Source organism: Bubalus bubalis, chromosome 10 (assembly GCF_019923935.1).
Source record: "Bubalus bubalis isolate 160015118507 breed Murrah chromosome 10, NDDB_SH_1, whole genome shotgun sequence".
Lineage (NCBI taxonomy): Eukaryota > Metazoa > Chordata > Mammalia > Artiodactyla > Bovidae > Bubalus > Bubalus bubalis.
In genome coordinates, this window is record NC_059166.1 from 59,641,398 (window position 1) to 59,656,830 (window position 15,433).

A 15,433-nucleotide genomic window follows, 5' to 3' on the forward strand; every position below is an offset into this window, starting at 1 on the left:
GCAGGGCATTTCACGGTGGGTTCATAAACACCAATTAAAAGAGGTGTTTACCTAACAGCTTCAAGGTGATCTTTGGCCTAGTTTAATCACTGAGCTTTTGAACAATAAAACCACAATTACAAGTCATAATTCCAACCAATGGCAGAGGTGGAGATTCAATGCTCAAAATATAGGTATCTTTTTCTAAGACACTAAGATTTCAAAAGGAAAATGCTGCCTACTTTTGTAGATGAAAATAAAAAGACACAGATGTCTCTAATGTTCAACATTCTGAGCAAGCAAATACGAAGACTAGAGTCTGAAGGTCTACATTTCAATACATTGAAGCAGCAGCACCTAAGCTGTACCACCTTTGTACAGAGCTCTGCTGAGCATGGAAAATGAACTGTTATATGCATTTTCTCAGCTGGGTGTTGCTAAAAGCTTGGATCTAGATGAACTGAGTGTGACTATATTCATTTTATAGATGAAGAAAAGAAATCCCAGGTAAGACACCTGGCTGTACTCACAGGTCAAAAAATGGAAGACTAAAGGCTATGACTTCCAGTCCCACCTGGCAAACACTCTGTTCCTCCGCCCTGTGTCCCAACAGAAGTGACACCAGCAATGTCTGGAAACTCACAGTACAAAAAGGATGTTCACAGTTTTTCCTAAAGCCTACAAAAGAACACTGCAAACCAAAAGAAGTCTTCTATGCTATGAATTATATCCAGTATTCCTCCGCTTGCAGCCAGCTTCATCTGCTGTCTGCTGGCTTAGAGACACTGAACTAGCCCTTCACGTGAGTGTACATCCTGGGAGCAAGCTTCTGCTCTGTAGGCTCTGCTGCCTGACAGCCTGAGGGGGAGATGCAAGTGGACAAAAGGTTCTCATCTCCCCCAGCCCCTCATCAGTTCTTGACCATGCTGGTACGTCCCACGCTAGGGAGACCACACCACACAGGGAAATCTAGGCCAGGCTGATAGCAGTACAGAGCGGGCAACTCTTCATGCTACATCCTTTTAGGGTCAATCTTAAAGAACAACAACAAAAGTGAGCAGAAAACCACATATCAGAATAGTCAGAATAGTTAGGATTCCAGGGAAAGGAGCTGACTGCCCTAAATGTTGTTCTCCACTGAACCTCTGTGACATTAAAATACCTACAGAGAAATCCTAGGCCATTTAACATCCTAGAGCTGATCAGAAGTCTTTTGAGATTTAAAGCTTTCCTGCAGAGGAAGGGAGGAGTATACGCAGGGGAGGAGACAGGGGATGTTTCCAGCTTCCTTACCTGTAAGAGTGAGGGACTGTTCTCACTACCTTCATAGCCACTTCTCAAAAGATATAACGGGCAATCCCTAACTATTTTTCCAAATAGGGAGTGGGGAGCAAATAATGTCTTAGAAAAGAAGATCTCTATTTCTTTGATCTTCTATGAAACAAATGATAATTTTTTAGAAGGAATAAACATACATTTTGGGGGCGGGGAGTGGTTCCTATTAAGAGATCTTCTCTCACGATCCACAAGGCAAATAGAGCTATTGGTATGGTCATTTAGCCCAAGGCAGTTCTCAGGGAGGGGAAAAAACAAATTGGTCTTTTGATATCTGCAGCTGGTATTCTACATTTGCTTACCTCCTGGACCAAAGCCCCAGGACAGGGCTTCTGTGGAAGCTAGACTTGACAATTAGTTACAATAACAGATGTAAATTCTTCCTCTTTGTAAGTACCTCCCCTTCACTAAGTAACAAGTTCTGGAATTCAATCAAGAGGTCAAAGCTGCAAAAAGATGGAGTGAAATGGGGAGACTCTTCAAAAGGTGAGAAGAATGCTGCCTCTATCTGGACTTCGGGGCTGCAAAACCAAGCCCAGAGATGCAGAGGATTTCTCACTATCAGAAAAGGGAGCAGATGGTGCCCTGTGGACTGACTGCACCACGATGGGCGGGGAGGCCAGGAGAAAGAAATACGCATTTGGTATCCTCCCAGGGACCCGCGAGCAAGATGGCTGCTGCAGTGACAAGAGCAGTGTAAGCAAACTTCAAGGGCTTGAGGGGCAGCGCAAGGCGGAGGGGGCAGAGCAGCCTTGCCAGTGTACACCAAAGCTTCTACAACTCCCCAGGAAGAGTGGTCCATCTGCACAAAGAACACAGGATGACGGTGAAGTCACTGGGTTTGGCAACGGAGCCACTGCTGATCACAAAGATGGATGACAGATGGGACAAAGGAAGAAGGGGTGTGAGCCACCTGAAAGGGCGCACAGACTGGCTTACGGACAGGAAGAGAGGAGATGGCCGTGATAAGAGCTGAAATGAGACGTGAACAGGGCTCACCCGAAGGGACCGAGACACCAACTAAGATGAAGAAACACGCTACAGAGAGCTAAGGCGGAGTGTGGGGTTTCGGGTTCACTTGTCTGTCTGTCCCGGGAAATTTAGGAAGTTAGAGTAGGAAGCGAATCACATGCACGTTACAGTCAGTGGGTGGGGACGGGCGTCTTACTATTAGTAGTCTGGAGGCTCGAGTCCCCTCAGAGCCAAAGCATCAGGCTGCACACACACGTCAAGGCTGCCGCACACACTTCCTTCCATGACCTGCGGAGGACAAGCTGGGAGAGCCTGCTGACTGGGAAGTATGGGCTCACCACTGCTGGGACCTGCCTCACTGTCTTCAAATCCTTTTCAGTGAGTAAAACCTCTCCCTCTACCGTCTCACTTCCAAGGTTTCCCTGGTGTCCCACTTACTCCGGTGAGACTTCACTATGGTTTAGACGTCTACCTCCAGAGTACACCGCAGTTAGCAGATGTCTAAAGAGCTTTTAACCCAGTCTTCCCTTTATCTTTTGTTAAGTTTGTATTTCCATACAGATTCTTCTGGAACAGAGAGCAAACAGCAACAAACCACTGTCTCTGAGACCTACAAAGGCACTTTATAAAGTTGTCACCCCCAAGAGCGCTGCACGCGTGCACCCTTCTCCCACTTCCTGCTCTACCAGGAGCACTTTTCACTTAGCAAAGCAAACTTTACAGCCCAACACGGTAACAGATGCACGGACTACAGCGTCAAGCACGTCTACCAGGCTCAACTTAAATGCTAAACTATTGTCGGAAATGGAGATTTTCAATTTTCCACTATTAAAAATAACACTCGAAACTGGCCCTTTTCTATCTGAAGTGACACTATTACTCTCTCAGGAGACCTGAAAACTCTTCTTTTTCCTTAAGTATTTACTTTTTGTTGCTGCTATCGGGTGGGTTGATTTCTCATTATTGATGTTACGTATGAGTGGTATTGATTTTATATTTATTCCATACGTACATGCTTTATTGAATTCATTCTGTTTTCAGTTGTTTCCCTTAGGTTTTCTAGATGCATAATCACTGAATCGATAATTAATGATAATTTTACTTTATCCTCTACAAATTTTAGTTCATGTTTTATTGCACTGGTCAAAGTTTTGCAAACATATGAAAACAGCAGTGACAGTTATTCCAGTCTGGTGTTCAGGATGCTTTAAATACTCACTATTAAAGTTATTGCTATGTTTAGTTTTGGATTTTTAAAAAATTCTTAAAACATTACCTAGATTAGATTAGTTATATAGGTTTACTTAATTTACAGAGATAATAATATTAAACTAAATTTCTCTGACAAATTCTGCTTTTTTATTTTTAACCTGCTATCATTGTTTATAGTCTTCACATCGATGTTCACAAGAAAGGTTGGTCTGTATCTTCACTGTCCAATAATGGCAGCCATTAGCCACATGTGGTAACTGAGCACCCAATATGTGGCTGCTCTGAATTGATATGTGCTCTAAGTGTAAAATCGGAGAACACGATGGCACCCACTCCAGTACTCTTGCCTGCAAATGCCTATGGATGGAGGGGCCTGGTGGGCTGCAGTCCATGGGGTCACTAACAGTCGGATACGACTGAGGGACTTCACTTTGACTTTTCACTTTCATGCACTGGAGAAGGAAATGGCAACCCACTCCAGTGTTCTCGCCTGGAGAATCCCAAGGACGGGGAAGCCCGGTGGGCTGCTTCCTATGGGGTCGCACAGAATCGGACACGACTGAAGCGACTTAGCAGCAGCAGCAATAAGTGTGAAATACACATTGGATTTTGAAAATTTAGTCTAAAAGAATGCAGATACCTCAATAATATTTTACATTGATTACATGTTGAGATGTTAGTACTTTGAATATAATAAAGTACTTTAATTAATTTCCTGTTTCTTTTTACTTTTTTAATGTGGCTACTAGAAAAATTTGAATTATATATGTGGCTTACATTATATATCTACTAGGCAGTGCTGGTCTACTGTTTCCTCTTTGCAAAGTAGTTCTCCTGAGTTTTTAAATTAAGGCTGAACAGATCTCAAAGAAACAACTAAGCTGCACAGGATATTCTACAAACTGGTACATTTGCTATAAAATAGGGTTATGTGGGCTTTGACAGCTTGAAAGGATTCATTCAGATTCAAGTCCCCCCCACCACCATCTTTGAGAATTTTCAAGTTACAAGTCTGCTGATATTTCTTTAATAAAGGATAAAGCCTCAAATGCCAGGAACTGTCAGAACTGGATAAGCTCTATTAAACATGAGATTAAATCAAAGACTTACTGATAGCATTTCAGATCTTGAGCTATCAATGTTCCTCACTTCCGGGCTGGTTTTTATTGAAAATGTAACAAACGGCTTTTCTTTGTTTTAAAGGCTACGTGAAGATTTTCCTCTTTACACCGAGGTATGGTTAATACACCTACTTCTGTGTACATGCCTCTAACTCTGAGTAGAAAATGTTCCTGCTGCTCTTCTGCTTATTAGAAAAACACACCCTATCTTTTCAGTCTGAGACAAAAATTTCACTCATCAGATCTCAGATGACAACCAGCTCCTGTCAATAACGAGGTTGCTTCGAGAGGAGGATGCAGGGGAGGCACTGGCTGCACAGCCCTGACACCTGAGGAGCACTGCCGGACAGGTTAGCGTGAGAGCAGGCACGGAGGGGTCACCCAGCGTGCTTGTAGGAGGACCCATAAAGTCCCACAGCGAGCAAAGACATGACTCTAGTCCTACAGCATGCATTCCCAAAGCTACTACACCCAGAGTCTTTGATTTTTTTATCATTTCTTTAATGTGAAGTTGATAATCACCTGGACCACCTGATACCACTAATAAGCTGAGTGACCTTGGACACGTTATTTAATCATTCAAACTCAATTTCTTCATCTGTGAAATGGGGAAAAGAAAAAGATCTATTTCAGGATTTAAGAACTGAATGAGACAGGGTATGCAAAGCTACCACTGAAGTGCCCAGCACACAGTAAACATCTGTTATTAAATACATACCATGAAAATAACAGTGTATATACCAATGTCATTAGCGTCTATCCAATGCTGACTAGATGATCACTAATTAGCAAAGTTTCACCTACTAGTTAAGTGGCTTGTCAACCACAGGGCCAGACATCATCAAATAAGGAAGGCATAGCAAAATGTGCATGCGTTAACACATAAACAAAAACTGGGTCACTCTAACATAGCTGAATCACTCAATCCCCATCAAAGGCTGCAGAAGTCCAGGTTGTACCCAATTCCTTAGACAAAGGAATCAGCATAGAGACAGTCCTTGGGGGCAGTTTTCCGGAGATGCATAGGAAGTTCATCTCCTTCCCTCCTGCTCTCCATCCACTACAGGCTATGTGGCTGCTTGTCACCCTCTGTTTCCAGGCTCAATCCGACTCAGCCCAGTCCAAAGTTGGAGGACCAAGGCTGTCTGTGGCAGGGTTGAGGACAGATCGCAGCCCTGCCTCTGCTCCCTGTTCCTCCTAGCCTCACTTGCAGAGCTGGAGCCTCTGCCCGCTTCTCCAGTTACCCATTTGTTTCTCATTTGCTACCCACCAACCTCTAAAACTCACTGCTTCACCAAGGAAAAATAAAAATCCAAACATCAGTCATTCTTACCCATGAGATCGCTGTCTTTCTTGAAGGGAATGGGGAAAGGGTGAGAATAAGAGAGTACAGATACAAGTAAAAACCACGAGAAAACCTCAAAATGCTGGTGTGCTTACTTCAAGGACAAAGGACAGGGAAGAAGTTTTAAGAGTTTCTGCAGTGTGCAGAGGAGAAGAGAAACGCTTGCCATGAAGAACAGCCAAGGGTGGCAGAAAGAGAAGCAGGCAAGCTGGTGCCTTGGGAATGAAGGAAGAAAAACAAGTTGACATGGGATTTACTCCAGCAGGAGCAACCTCTTTCTGCCTCTGTTGTCTCCTCTTCCATGTAACATCGTGCCTGGCTAAGCCCTTCACTCCACTCCATCCCTGGTGAAGCTTTTCCCTAAGGACATGAAGGCAGTGGAGTCTGTAACCCACTGACCAGGGAGCATGAAAGAGCTGCAGGAGTACGGGACCGGGAGTGGGGGGTGGGCATGGGCAAGGAAAGCACACCAATCCCACGAGCCAGGTCCACATCAGGAGGGAATGCCTTCTTGGAAAATCTGAATTGTCTTGGAAATCTGAGTTCAGTTCTCCAGAGAACACTGATATATACAGTGGCAAGGGACCACAAGATACAAGAACAGCTAAGACATAGGCTTTTAGAAGCTGGCCTAGAAAACCACTCAGCAGGCATTAACTTTTTTCGTTTTTTTTTTTTTGTTTTTTTTTTAATGGGAAATGTACTCTGGGATTCTAAAGAAGCTCAAATAAACTTCTGGAGTGCTGAGGATATTAGAAATTGTATAGATATTTTTATATACTAAGTTAATATGGCTATAAATAAAAAAGTCAAAGAACCTGGAGTGGATTGGAGAAACACTATTCCCTCATCCAAGCAAATTTAACCACATTCAGCATATGTAAATAATGAATCTCAAATGACAAGTCCTGGGCACTCCAAGAAAGAAAATAGTATCCATCGGACATCACACTTAGGGGTAAGCTTCATTAACAAAATGAGGCTTCACCTCAAAGTACTACATGTTTCTCCAAAAGAATAGGAAAATTTCATATTTTTAGACAGAGTAGAAAATTCTCCCCTTCATCCCCTTATAAAATATAAAAAGATACTGAGAATTCAGTTTACTTATAATATAGTTGTTGTATGGTTGTTGCATTAAAATCAATAAGTAATCTAAGACCAGCATTCAGTTTTCAAGACTTGGTACTGCTTCTTCAATATCATTTTCTTTCCTTTGGGAAAAAATGTATTAGGCAATTTTTTTCGTCACATAATTATTCTCTAGGTTTTTATTTTTCTTTGGTAAAAATTTGTTTTCCTTTTTTCAAATACTTCCATTTCAAATAGTTGGTTCATCAGTGTCCCTATAGTCCATAAACACTATTCAAAACAGCTATGTGATCTTCTATGGGACTACAAACACTTTCACCTTTTCTCATGAATCATTTCACAGAGAGTGGTAGTATAACACGTCTATTCATCATCCCACTGCAGACAACACAGGATAATACCAGGAGGGAAAAGCCATGGTTACCGATGTTTACGGTTTGGTCTGAGCTATGAAGACCACCTTCTCTTTCATCATAAGCCCTCATTTACCTTCGTCTGCTCACTGTCTGGGTCTTCAAGCCAAGCATAAGGGTCACAGATTTTATGCCCATGATAATCCTGTACCTGCAAAAGACAAAATGTGGTATTAGATAACTAGTGTCTAACCCCAACTACATCACTACTTTTCGAATGTGACGGAGATAGGAAAGGGGCAGTCTGAAATAGCCCAATTGGCTCACTGGCAACGTGTCTGCCCAAATTACCACATGAACCGAAGTTGGCAGGTTCTCAAAGGTGTCAAACCACCCTTAATGAAAAGAACATTTTAGCTGGAGCGGGAAGAGAGATGAAAGGTCAGAATAGGAACAGCTCTGTCTGTACAACACAAAACAAAGGCCTGCCACTGTGTTAAAGAAACTTGAAAACATGTTGTTGGTGGCCAAGCGCTGAATGACACAATGCAGTGGGGACACCGGAAGGGCCCGCTTGGGAGGGAGCCGTCACACACGGGTGCACTGCCCTGTTCTTGGTAAGCTTATAGATGCTTAGGAGATCTCCCGACGGTGTACAATATGATCAGTTTTGCCTTTAAGTCTAAACTACCAAAAAGCAAGTTAACTAATGAGCAATGATGCTCACTGACGTCAGAGAAAGCTGACTTTCATGCAATGAAAGAACATTTCTACAACTGAAGCTTCTACTCTATTCAATGTATTGTTACGAAATGCTTTCTTTCACTATGTAAGAAAGGAGGCACAAAGGTATCATGCATTCAGACTACCCTGATACTTGATGAGATAAAACTGCTGAGTGCCAGGAGAGCCTGGCTGAGGGGACGCCTTCGGAAGCCCCCTCGTGGGAACTTTTGGAAAACCAAATTTCTGGGTGGGCCTGGTCTCAGAGACTGACTGAGTTTGGAAGACCAACTGGAAGTCACCACTCCCCAAGTGATTATGCCTAAAGAAACTACCGACAGATAAATACCCCAATAACACAGTAATGTGATTAATCTAATCAAATGAAACCACATGGACAACATCTTTCCAATCAAGTCTCTCTCAACAACTGAACAACATTCCATTTGAGGCTTCCTGCGTGCAGTTGTCTAGAAGACAACCAGTGTCTCAGATATTTCGTACATGTCTCCTTGGTTTTGTTCTGTAATACCAGAAGGTAAGGGCTATTCCCTAAGGAAGGCAAACACTCTCCTGGAAAAGGAAAACCTGCTGTTTCTACTGTTTATAAAAATTCTACTGTGGCTGTTGGTCAACTGAGACTCTCTCCCAAGCCTCAGACCCCTGGCTTTCTGCAAGGGGTCAGCATCTGTCCTCATCTGGTGCTGCGGAGAGAGTACCTGGAGACAGGCACACCTGGAAGAACAGGCAACTGAGATGGAACATAAGAACTGCTCAGCATATAATGACCAACAAGTGCAAGGCACATAAAACCAGATGAAAGCCTTCCCGATGAGTCTTCCTAGAATTATCAATTTTCAATCCTTACCAAAAACCTCTCTAAATTTTAGCTGATTATCACCACTGAAGAAAAGGTTTTCTGCCCTGTTTTCTCATCTGCAAGTCTCTTATATTTTACACACCTTGAAATGGTTGCAAAACATGCTTACAGTAACAACCATCTTTTCTCTGACAATAGGAATCAAAAAAATGTAAAGTTGTGCAAGATCTTCCAACCCAGTATTTTTAGGAGCAATGTCACGCACAAGATGGCAACATGCCCAGGGCCACACAGAGTTCAGAATCAGAGCTGAGACTCAAAACAATCTGCAAACAACTTTCCCCCAAACATTCCTCGGAAGGGACGGACCGGACACTTTAAAAATGTTCCTCAATTCAGTTCAGTTCAGTCACTCAGTCACGTCAGACTCTTTGCGACCCCGTGGACTGCAGCATGCCAGGCTTCCGGAGTTTACGCAAACTCATGTCCACTGAGTTGCTGATGCCATCCAACCATTTCATCCTCTGTCGTCCCCTTCTCCTCCTGCCTTCAATCTTTCCCAGCATCAGGGTCTTTTCAGATGAGTCAGTTCTTCCCATCAGGTGGCCAAAGCATTGGAGTTTCAGCATCAGACCTTCCAATGAATATTCAGGACTGATTTCCTTCAGGTTGGAATGGCTGGATCTCTTTGCAGTCCAAGGACTCTCAAGAAGACTCATCAATTCTTCGGCGCTAAGCTTTCTTTCTAGTCCAACTCTCATATCCATACATGACCACTGGAAAAACCATAGCTTTGATTAGACGAACTGTTGTTGGCAGTGTAATATCTCTGCTTTTGAATATGCTATCTAGGTTGGTCATAACTTTCCTTCCAAGGAACAAGCGTCTTTTAATTTCATGGCTGCAGTCACCATCTGCAGTGATTTTGGAGCCCAGAAAAATAAAGTCTGACACTGTTTCCACTGTTTCCCCATCTATTTCCCATGAAGTGATGGAACCAGATGCCATGACCTTCGTTTTCTAAATGCTGAGTTTTAAGCCAACTTTTTCACTCTCCTCTTTCATTTTCATCAAGAGGCTCTTTAGTTCTTCTTAACGTTCTGCCATAAGGGTGGTGTTATCTACATATCTGAGGTTATTGATATTTCTCCTGGCAATCTTGATTCCAGCTTGTGCTTCATCCAGCCTAGCGTTTCTCACGATGTAGTCTGCATCATGAAGGAAGGAAATGGCAACCCACTCCAATGTTCTTGCCTGGAGAATTCCAGGGACGGCGGAGCCTGGTGGGCTGCCGTCTATGGGGTCGCACAGAGTCAGACACAACTGAAGCGACTTAGCAGCAGCAGCAGCAGTAGCAGCACCTTTCCTTTCCCTATTTGGAACCAGTCTGTTGTTCCAAGTCCAGTTCTAACTGTTGCTTCCTGACCTGCATACAGGTTTCTGACGAGGCAGGTCAGGTGGTCTGGTATTCCCATCTCTTGAAGAATTTTCCAGAGTTTGTTGTGGTCCACACAGTCAAAGGCTTTGGCATAGCCAATAAAGCAGAAGTAGATATTTTTCTGTAACTCTCTTGGTTTTCTGATGATCCAGCAGATGTTGGCAATTTGATCTCTGGTTTCTCTTCCTTTTCTAAATCCAGCTTGAACATCTGGAAGTTCATGGTTCACGTACTGTTGAAGCCTGGCTTGAAGAATTTTGAGCATTACTTTACTAGCATGTGAGATGAGTACAGTTGTGCGGTAGTTTGAGCATTCTTTGGCATTGCCTTTCTTTGGGATTGGAATGAAAACTGACCTTTTCCAGTCCTGTGGCCACTGCTGAGTTTTCCAAGTTTGCTGATGCTACTAAAACTCAGACATATCCAGAAACTTAACTTTTCATAGAGGGGGAAAGATTAACGGCAAATCTTAGTTTTATGGCTAAGTGAAAGTGCTGCCACATGCTAGACCCAAAGCAATGAACGCCTGCTGAATATCCATACTATTGTGCCTGATGTTTTAAAGCACCTTTGTAAGAGAGCTGATTATATTCCCATTTTACAGCCACAGAATGCAATTCACAGAGATTGGAAGGGTGAAGACTGTAGATCTGCTGTGAGCTAAACACTGTGCCATAGTCACATTTATCTGATCTGGTCCTCACTGTAAGGCTACTACCAACTCATTTTTCCAGATGAGGAAACCGAAGCTGGACACAGTTAAAGCAGCTGACAAGGGTCAGATGGTTAACAAGCAGGAGGTAGAACAGAGATCCCACCTTGAGCAGACCCCAAAGCCTGAGGACTTGACCTTTTGCTAATGAAGCAGACCAGTTGTGAATTGGCAGGCGCACAGCTGGACCTTTACTCAGAACCCAGTGTACCCTACTGGACTGCCTACTGATGGTGTTCACCTCTGAGCAAACAGCCTCAACTTCCCAGTACCTGCCTTATAATCTAAAGCAGACTGAAGTCAGTTACTGAGTAGACATTTCTAACCAGGACAAGAAACAGATTCTCTCCAGGACAATCCCAGGAGCCATGCGCCCTCCCCTCATCCACCTGGCCCCTACATTTTTCTTTCATAAGACATTTTCCTACAAATAGGATGATCTCATAGACCACATCCCCTGAACTCAAGCTATATAGTACCTGATTCTCCCATCTGATTTAAGTTCGTAAACCATTCCATATTTTCCAAAGAAGCTTTAAAAAGAGAGTTCTGATAAGACACTATCACTATTAATATTTCACTTGTTTGGTCAATAGTTTGCCTGCTGCCTCTGGGACTAAGTGCATATTTGTACACACAGCAGGCAGAGCCCACCAAACCTGGCCCCATTTTATCTTCCCTTTCCAGCTGCCGTCCAAGCTTACATCCCAGATGTTCTGGTCACAATGGCCTTCCTGCCATCCAAAACAAACGCAATTCCATGACTGTCCAGCCCTACATAACTATGACTTTAAGTCACATGACGAGGAATGTCCTTTCAACCTTAACCAAAGGACCAACTTCCAGCCTCAATTCTCATACTGTCTCCACCTCCTGAAGCAAATTAATGCCTTTCTCCTCTGTGTTTTCTACTCACCCTGCACACCCTGCCGCTGCAAGCCTGAATTCCCTGACAGCAACACTCTTGGGGGATGGGCCACAGTATCACACTGGAACAGCATGGTTTCCAAAAATCTGATAGCTAATGCAGAAATCCATCCAATGGGATTGCAAGCTCCAACCCCACAGCTCAGCAAGAGACTGCTCAGTGCATGGCTGGAAGACGCTAAAGGGAGAGAGACAGAGAGCTACAGCAATGGGTAGCACCTGCTGGAGAGAAATAAACCCATCCTAGATCAAGGCTACAATTTGAGTAAATGCATAAGTCAAGCCTGCGTTAGTAATCAGGACTCTGTCACAGGAAAAAGACACTGCCCACAGGCTGTCAGGGTTGGGACGAGTAACCTGTGTGATCTACAGAGCAGGGTCCAGGCTGGACCAAGTGCTACATTTCCTCGGCCTTGAGGCTGATCACGACTCCTCTGATGCAAAAGAACTGGAGAGTATTAAAATCCATGGTATACTCTTTTAAGTTAATTGTTCATAATCTTTCTGACATCTTCATAAAATCCTTACTTAACCCTTTCAAGAACTATTAAACACAGATTAGGTGAACTGCAGTGTTTTGGTAACCCCAAAAGTGAAAAGTTAAGGAAGAAACACCCCTCCCCCATTTAAATAAAACAAATCTAAAACAGTACTTATCAAGTGCTATAATTTTCTCTCTCCTGAAAACTCAAAGATCCTCAAAAACCAAACCAAGATATTTATGCCTTCCCATTGCTCATGTCTGGCACACTGCAGGGCCAGGGCATAGCCTGAATGAACGAACGATTGATACTCTTACTACAGAAGCAAGTAAGCTCTGTTGTTAGCCAAGCCAGCCCTAATAGTTCATTCAGGGAAGAGAAGGCCTGTAACAGGCAAGGGATCGGCCAAAGGGCATCCAGGGAGGGAGGGACAACGCCACAACTAGCACTCAGGTCTTCTTACTTGGTCTGTCCCCTTTCCATGCCTGCTGGATCACGTTACTCCTGTTGCACAAAAGAAACAACTCTTGAACCAAGGGCTTCTTGGGCAAGTAAATTTAATAAGCAAGCAGCTGAACAGACGGAGAAAACATGGTTACCAGATGGCCACAGGTCAAAGAAACCATGAATGCCTTAGTACCACTTGGAAGTCTTAATTTAAAACAAGCCTTACATCCTTCACTCTAAAGCCCCAGAACCCTTTACCTCAAAAATGAGAAGTGCTTTAAAGTACAGACTTCAGGCACAAATCGAGTGCCTGAAATCGAGTGCAAAGCAAGCAGAAAAAAACTAGAAGTGTATTATACAAAAATCTTTTTATTCCAACTCTATTTTAAGTCATCTGAGGAATCTGGCTATTCCTACGAGAATTATGCCCACAACATTTGGATTTACTCCAGTTTTTAAGATGCCAAACTAATTTTTACACGCAAAAAAAAAAAAAAAAAAGGTGTCTGCCCAGAATTCCACCCACGGGATCTCCACAGTGACTCTGAGGTTATCTACAAACTGAGGGAAATGGTGGCTAAGCCCTGCACTAGGCAAAACACTAGGCAAAACTTGATTCTGCAAAAGGCCACCCTGTCCTCTTCTGAGGCCTCCTCTGGCCCCGCCGACTCTGCTCTGGTTTGGGAACACGCGGATCAGCACTGTCACACCACGGGGCCCTGCCCCACCTTCCACGGACTCGATCTCCGCCCTGAATACCCAGCGCCCGCCGCCAGCACCCGGCAGGGGGAAGCGCTCCACACACGTTTTAAAAATCGAATGAATGAACTTCAACTCTAAGCATTTTTAATTTGTGAGTTGAAAAAGTTTGCTATTGTCTTATAATTGGACATCATCTACACACATCCACACTTTCTCCTACCACCATATTTAAGCAAGAGCCTCTTCCAAGCAAAAATGCAGTGACACGTTCTGTCTTCCCACTCTGTTAAGACGCCCATGCCCACCTGAGTGTTCGCCCTTGACCCCGATATCTTGGGAAGTGGTCTAGCGGCGGCTGACCACCGGCTCCGCCGCCAGCGGGCGGAGGGTGACGGCCACCAGGGCCCCCGCGCCTCGGGAGGAGCCGGGCGCCCCCAGCCGGGTCTCGCAAACAAAGGCCGAGGGGGAGGGGAGAGCAGCGGGTGAGGGGCCGCAGGGGCTGAAGGGCCGCGGGCGGCGGGTCGTGGGCCAGGCGCAGCTGGGTACTCACAGCGGTTTCGTCGCGGTACACGTCGGGGTACTGGAAGGACAGCATGGCCGGGGACGCGCAGGGGCGGCGTGGGTTCTGGGGCGGGCGCGAGCGGGCCGCGGGGTGAGGCGGGTGCCGGGAAGGCGACGGCGGCGACGGGCTGCTCTCGACCAGGACTCTCGGCCGGGACTCAGGACCGGACCGGCTGCGCGGCGGCGAGGACGTGCGGGAAGCAGGAAGCAGCTGTCGGCGAGGCCCGGAGCCCCTCCCCGGCGGGCGGGCCCAGCGGCGGCGGCGGCGGCAGCAAGAGGGAGCGGGCGGCGCCGTGCGTGCGCCAGGCCGGGTGCACAGCTCCCTCTGCAGGAGCACCGGCCGCGCCCGCGCCGCCGCCCGGGCCCACGCCTGGACCACCGAGCCGAGGGTCCCCGCCACGCCAGCGGGGCCAGGGCGCCCGGCACGCGCCGGAGAGGGACCCGCGCGCCGGGCACACGTGCGATCACGCCTGCGGGGCCACCACGCCTCCTGGCCCCTCCCGCCCTCCCCGAAGTCTCCCTGCTGGCCGCTTCGCCATTGCAGCGCTCGCCGTACCTCCCTCAAGCCGAACGAATCGCGGGGTTTGCTTATTCGGTTCTCTCATCGAATTGAAAATTCCTGTTCTAGGACTGGGTAGGGGCGGCGAAGAGAGACCTGGCCTCCCCAGCCTTGAGAGCGGAGGTTCTTGAGGTGACCTAATTTCCACCGCCTGTGACCCTGTACTTGGAAGGGCAGTAATAATGGATGGTGAGGACTAAGAAGGAAACACCACCCGTATCCTCAACACCCCTGGTGGGCGCTGTGTGATTGGGCAGCTGGATTATTTAGGTGCTATGAGATGTGAGAAGGACATCTGATGAGTCCTTGGGCTCCCCAGGTGTCTCAGTGGTAAAGAACCCTCCTGTCAATGCAGAAGAGGCAGGTTCAATCCCTGGGTTGAAAAGATCCCTTGGACAAGGAAATGGCAACCCACTCCAGTATTCTTGCCTGGAAAATCCCATGGACAGAGGAACCTGGCAGGCTACAACCCATGGGGGTCGCAAAGAATCCAAAGCGACTGAGCAGCACACATGTCTCAAATTTACCAGTTGAGAAGGGACCAAGGTGGGAGGATTGAAAATCATCTAGGGTTTTTTTGTTCATCCTTCTGGTTCTTTTATCGGCACGTCTTTTCTGCCAATGTGTTGTTTATTAAGCATCTTTTATTTTGG

The 15,433-nt window shown here is 45.6% G+C and overlaps 1 protein-coding gene across 2 annotated transcripts in view; it reads right to left on the reverse strand.

The window, feature by feature from the left end:
* The window catches only part of LOC102404328 (prolyl endopeptidase), a 133,526-nt gene extending 118,927 nt beyond the window's left edge, over positions 1–14,599 (reverse strand). The window contains exons 1-2 of one of the 2 annotated variants that reach the window (XM_006061937.4): positions 14,211–14,581; positions 7,546–7,620 (exon numbers count right to left, since the gene is read on the reverse strand). In XM_006061937.4, the coding sequence (XP_006061999.3) occupies positions 7,546–7,620; positions 14,211–14,255 (120 nt within the window). In that variant the 5' untranslated portion in view covers positions 14,256–14,581. Of the gene's footprint in view, positions 1–7,545; positions 7,621–14,210 lie in introns of both variants that reach the window. The other variant, XM_025294657.3, reaches the window with a different exon arrangement.
* Between the last annotated feature and the right edge of the window lie 834 nt (positions 14,600–15,433).